The following is a 6,331-nucleotide window of genomic DNA, read 5'->3' on the forward strand; positions in this document are numbered from 1 at the left end:
ATTTATCTTCCTGTCCCCACACCAGCACCTGTTGAAACCTGTAAACATTAACAAAAGCCTTTACTGATGAAACCTTCACCCACTGCTTTGTGCGTTATGACAGGTATGTGCAGGCGTAGGAGGAACATGTGGCACAGGAGGAAGTGAAACGGGGAAGTTGTGGGAAGTGATTTAAGTCTTAACACCGACAGGCAGCTGCTCCCTCTTTTATTTACATCACTGGGAATTCTTTGCGTGAGGTGTGTGGTTCAGCCTGGATAAGTGAGTCAGTGACAAGTAGATAAACATCCGGTGTAGAGGAACGACAAGGGATGTGATGTGACGTTACAGGTCTTTCTTCACATTGTTCTCGTATGAAGAGAATTTACCAGAAGACGTGTAAATAGTAAATAATAATTAAAATAATATAATACTGATGTGGCACAATATATGATTTTTTTTTCCATCTGATTAATCAAAGGATAGCGGTGGGTTGAGTAATCAGGATCGGTTGTGATTGCAGTTAATCACAATTAATCGCAGTAAATAACATTCTTAAATATGGCACCAAAATAAAAAAAAAAGTTTTCTGTATAGTCGTCCCTCGCTATATCTCGATTCTGCTGTTCTCGGCCTCAGTGCATCGCAGGTTATTTAAATGTATTCTTGTTTTGAGGATTTTTTGTTCTATCGCAGGTCTTTGCGATATGTAAAAATTCCAATATTTTCATTATTTTCATGATATTTTCATGCAGTACACATGGGTAAAGTTTCGTTCGTAAGTTTTTTTGCTATATTTCTCACCATATGATGCCTTCTAAAGGGTTCATAAAGGGTTAATATATTCATAAATAATATAATAATAATAAGAAAAATAACTATTGCGTCTCTACTGCCTGTTTATATCTGTGGCTAATAATTTAAAACATTTTTGTGGATCAATGTCACAACTATATTTTTCAAAACGAAACAAATGATGTGTCTCTTTTTGTTGTTGTTAATAATTAAACGTGGCTAATACTACTTAGAACTAAGATTTGAGAGAAAAAGGGTAAAATTTATTGCAAATAAATATATTTTGTGTAATATTGGCAAAAAACACATTTCCTTTTTTGTGGGTTTTTTTTTAAATCGACTCTAGGTCATTGAAGTTGTGAAAGTACATATGAAAATATGTTAAGTAATGGTGTTTTTAATTTCATCACACGTGTTGTGTGATTCACGCATTTTCTAACTTCCATTATTTCACTGAGCCTCCAGTGAATGGGATGTGAAAGTATTTTTATTTGCTACTGAAACACTGCAGAAATTCCTCCCTGATACTAAAGCGGTTCAAACTTGAGTCTGCAATAGTTAAAGCTGAGTCATTCCAAAATAGTAAGAATCTGGCACACCCTACAATCTCTCTCTCTCTCACACACACACACACACACGCACACACACAACATTTTTATGAGCATTTTACATTGACAAATTGCACTGTACCATAACCTTAGGTATTCATCAAATCTTAATCCTCACCCAAACTCTAATCCGAGCCTAATTATAATCCTAACTCTAAACTAAATCTTAAACCCCTGAAGTACCCTACGATGTGTCCCGACAACATTAGTGTTTTTTCTAAACACCGGCCCCCACAGGTAAAGTGATGTCAAGATCAGACACACACGCACACATCCACCTTAAGTATTCTTGTTGTAAAACCTTTACCAGACACTGTTGCCTCACACAGGTATTAATCATTTACGAGGTATTTGCATAAAAAGCAATGACATGGATTAACAAACGTAAGTGGGATTTATTTTGAAGCTTTGAAGATTTACTGTAAAAAGGAAGATTATTTATTTAAAAAAATAAAAAATAAAAAACTTTGACAACAGGGGGGCTCCATGACTCCAACAGGTCGGTAAAGGCCGTGCAACTATTTTTGACCGTTTTTCTTATGTGTAACTTGCAGACAATTTGATACTGCTAATGGTTGACCATGTGTATATACATAACGCAGTAACATGTAATATACGTAGTATAGTACAGTGGTTCTCAAACTGCGGTACTATGGCTCTCTAGTGGTACGTGGGGAAAATTTATATTTTCACATTTACATTTTCAATTGAATAAATCTGAAACATACCATGTACAACTAATACAACATTTAAACATAAACATCTTTCTAAATATTTCTAAACATCTCTCCTTTGTGGTGGAAGCTAACAGTGAAGGCCTATGCTGCTATATTCTAATGTTGGTCATCATGGTGATACTCAGAGAGATCAAGGTTTTCTCAGGTGGTACAGAGCAGAAATAGTACAAGTACATGACATTAAAAACATCGAAGACCCCTGGTCTATTGCAACCTTTTTTGTCTCTTTTTGTAAACAGAGAACATGTAGTTCCATTTTCTTCGTACTAGGTGGTGCTTTTCTCATGTTCAACCAGCTCAAGGGCACTGGCTCAACAATATTATTTTATAAAAATCCTTAAACCTTTTTCAAAACATAATTATTGTACATTTGTTTGCTTTTTTCTACATCTGGAAGAAAATATTTCTCAGAATGGCTGTTATATATGAAATTCATTTTTTCTCAAATGTCCTATGTAATAATAATAATAATAATAATAATAATAATAATAATAATAATAATAATAATAATAATAATAATAATAATAATAGTAATAATAATAATAATTTAATAATAATAATTAATTATATTGATAAACAGCTGACTTCTTTCAAGGAAATGAAGAAACAGTAGATTCAGCCAAATTAAGCAACTTGGTCCATTTTAGCTGCTGGGGACTTTCATCACATCAACAAATCAGCAAAACTCCGACAGACTTTAGGAAAGAGTAAGATAATGTTTTTATTACGGATGTCTGATATTATTGGTCCAATATTAGCATAATTATGTAATATCTTTAGGATTTGTTATCGTCTGAAAACCCGATAATGTCTGGGTTTACCTGTCTACCCGTCTACCCATGAGCCACCACAGCAGATACATTTTAAAATGCCATTGATTTAAGCAGGTGTTGATAATATTAGTAAGAAATCAATACATTGTCAAGAAAAATATTTTCGAATTGTAAGTAATTGCTGTGTCGCAATAAGTGTGTGGAGTGTTTACAGAATTTCATCATAGTGCGGGTAATAAGACCTCCCCATTTCCTGGCTACAAAAAATTTCGTCAACTGTTGTACTGTGGTCAAAGTGTATAAAAGCCAACACACGCTGACACAGGCAGACAGATCAACTGTGACCAGATAAAGCAGGCTCAGTAAAACAACTCCTCTTCAGGATTCAACAGGTAATTTGAATTCTCTTTTCCCATTGGTTGGTTCTTTGTCAGGCTCTAGAGCCGTAGCCACAGGTATTTGGTGTCTGATGGACGGCTATAGCTTCCAGCTGCTGACAGTGATGATAGTTTAAACGCGAATTCATTTTTTATAGTTTCCACAGAGATTGAAAAGTTTGATTCTTTCTATTTAGATCTTTACCCATCAAAAATAAAAAAATGGAATCTGAGATGAAATGCAGTATCAGTGAGATGTGGCTCCCCACCATGCCGAAAGGACTGCAGTTGGAAATTTCCCAGCATCCGATGACAATGCGGCAGGTAGTTAACCTGGTCATCGCTCTGGAAAGGCTGAAGGCCGGCAGGTCGGAGTCAGTGATGAGCACAGAATTCAGAGATGAAAACCTGCTCAGCATCATGTTGGACACCATCGTTGAAGGTAAATACTCTGAAGGCTTGTAACTGTTAAAAAACAAGTCGTGCATATACAACATGTTACCAAAATCCAAAGCTAAGGGGAATATGATATGTGAATAACTAAGAAAAATAAACTTAAAAAAGATTATATTTGTATTCTTGGTATAATAGGAAAATAGTGTCTTTGATAAAGAATGGTCTGAAGTTAGTCATAGACAAAGGACGGAGGTTACAGAAAACCTTCTTTTAAAACCTTTCGCTTCTCTCTTTTCTACAGAACAACTTGTCATTGGATGTACTGCGGCTCCACCGGATGAGTTCTACAGGACTGGCATGCACCAGTGCAGTGTGGCTGACAACCAGAAGAGGAACTTTGTTCTGAACAGCATGGAGCTCCACGCAGTGATGCTGCAGGCGGGCAGTGATAAACGCAAAGGTAGGTTGTTTGGGAATTCAAATTCAAAATTTAAATAGTCCACAGATCCATGACACAGTTCTCAGTAACCCAACCTGTATCATCTGCTCTCTCCTCAGTTTTTCTCAACATGTCCACGTACATCTTTAATCCTTCATCCAGCACTGAGGCCAAACCTGTGGCCCTGTGCATCAAAGACACAGATCTGTACCTGTCCTGCCACATGGAGAATGAAATGGCGACTCTGCATCTCGAGGTGAAAATCTATGAAAATATACACCAAATCTTTGACATACGCTGGGTGATCAAAAATCACTCTTTACTCCATAAAGTAAAGCCAGACTTGACTTTTCATGGAACATTTCAAATAGAGAAAGATTTCAATTATACATATTTCTTCAAAACATAAAGATTCATTCAAACTTTCTTGTAAAATTTTCCGTCCTTTTTCCTCTAAATAGGTTTCCAAGTTATTTACAATTGGTTTTATTATTGAACGTGGGAAACTAGCCATCAATGCAATAAACAAGGGAATATTTTCTTGTTCGCTCAAGACTTTTATCCATACATACTTAGAATACTTTACAAAGCAGTTGAGTACTTGTAGCCTACTCCTGTGCCTTCACTCATCAGTACAAATCTGACCTGTATCCTTTTCGAATTCCAGGAAGTGAAGGACCCCAACCGTCTGTCCAACATCCGTGCAGGAAGTGACGACCTGAGATTTTTGTTCTACAAGCGGGACACTGGCGTAAGCCTGAGCACCCTGATGTCTGCTCGCTACCCCAACTGGTTCATCAGCACAGCCAAGGAGGACAACAAGAAGGTGGACCTGTGCAGAGAGACCAGCCAGCGCTACCAGAACTTCACCATCCACCAACGTCAGAGCTAAAGACTTCCACTTTAGTGGATAAAATGGCAGTCTTTATTTAAAACAACCAAGTAGATGTTACTTAAGCAGAACAGTATTTACTGTATGTACTGGGTACAGAAAGTAAAACATTTGCTAAACGTATTGACATAGTCAAATTCAGCCACAAAGTGGCAATGTTGTGCTGTCTAGAAAGCACCCTTTGTATTTGTATGATGGTTGTGACAGCAATTCTGTTTATTTATATATTTATGCATAATTTCAAAACAATGAAATTTATTTAAGAATTTGCTTGATGACTGTTTCAAATGTGCAGCAAAACTAATGAAGTCTTGTAACTTATTTGTATTTGAGTTTAATATGTGACAAGTAAAATAATAATTAAATTAATAAAGACCTGAACTACTACAACTGTCTATTCCGTTTACATCCTCTGCTCCAATCAGAGAAACAGCTATGAGCATCCGTGATCCCCAAACATCCAATCAGGGAAGTAGGCGATCACTTCCGGTAATTTAAAACAGGGACACCTGAGTTCTGTGGTCAAGGCCGATTTTTAACGTATCGATTTAACAAAGTTTCTTAAAATTGTCTTTAGTTTTTACAAGACATTATGAAGAGTTTGAAATGGAAGAAGAGGCTGTATCGATTATTTCCCGGAATGGTTCGTAACCATGTTTTCTGCGCAATAATATTACAATAGTTAGCATGGATTTGCTAACATAGTATAGCTTACCCCCATTTGAAAAATGTGTGGTTCGTAAACAGTAAATTACAAATGTGAACTAGTTACCACGACTCGTTTTAGAGTCGTACAAACTACTCTATTTTATTTAAAGTGGTATTAATAAATAGGCGTTTACAAAAAGTAACGTTGTGGGTGTTGTGTTGTGCAGTGTTCGGCTGTTCCGTGCACCACTGTTTAGTGATGTGCAGTGATGTGTCGTTCGCGAGTGATTCGTTCAAACTGAACGAATCTTTCATATGACTCGTAACTCCCGAGTCATATGAAATATTTGTTCATATTGAACTCACGAATCACTCACAAATCACTCACTGCTAACTAAACACTCAGTGCGAACAATTCACTCTCTGCGAACTAATCTTTCACTATGAACGAATTACTCTGCAAACTAACCTTTCACAGTGAACTAATCTTTCTCCGTGGACTAATCATTCTCTGTGAACTAATATTTCACCGTGAACTAATCTGTGGTTCACCATCTTGTCATGTAGGCAAAAGTGTAGCAGGATTCAAAGTTGTACATGTAATTACAGTCAGATGAGCCTGTGAAAGTAATGTAGTCATGTAGTGTAGATGTCGTGCACAGAAAAAAAATACGGTTCTGGTTCAGC

General features: G+C 36.6%; 2 protein-coding genes across 2 annotated transcripts in view; both read left to right on the top strand.

The window, feature by feature from the left end:
* Positions 1 to 5,383, top strand: part of LOC103397875 (interleukin-1 beta-like) — a gene marked incomplete at its 5' end in the record, with an annotated part of 14,283 nt that extends 8,900 nt beyond the window's left edge. Inside the window, 5 exon segments of the mRNA NM_001297581.1 lie at positions 3,218 to 3,284; positions 3,467 to 3,711; positions 3,967 to 4,125; positions 4,224 to 4,360; positions 4,772 to 5,383. Of these exon segments, the coding sequence (NP_001284510.1) occupies positions 3,492 to 3,711; positions 3,967 to 4,125; positions 4,224 to 4,360; positions 4,772 to 4,996 (741 nt within the window). The 3' untranslated portion in view covers positions 4,997 to 5,383.
* A 100-nt stretch (positions 5,384 to 5,483) lies between these two features.
* ckap2l (cytoskeleton associated protein 2-like) overlaps positions 5,484 to 6,331 on the top strand; it is a 16,057-nt gene continuing 15,209 nt past the window's right edge. Inside the window, exon 1 of the mRNA XM_008336291.3 lies at positions 5,484 to 5,639. Coding sequence (XP_008334513.1) covers positions 5,603 to 5,639 — 37 coding nt within the window. The 5' untranslated portion in view covers positions 5,484 to 5,602. The remainder of the gene's footprint in view (positions 5,640 to 6,331) is intronic.

Source organism: Cynoglossus semilaevis, chromosome Z, assembly GCF_000523025.1.
Source record: "Cynoglossus semilaevis isolate Cse_v1.0 chromosome Z, Cse_v1.0, whole genome shotgun sequence".
Lineage (NCBI taxonomy): Eukaryota > Metazoa > Chordata > Actinopteri > Pleuronectiformes > Cynoglossidae > Cynoglossus > Cynoglossus semilaevis.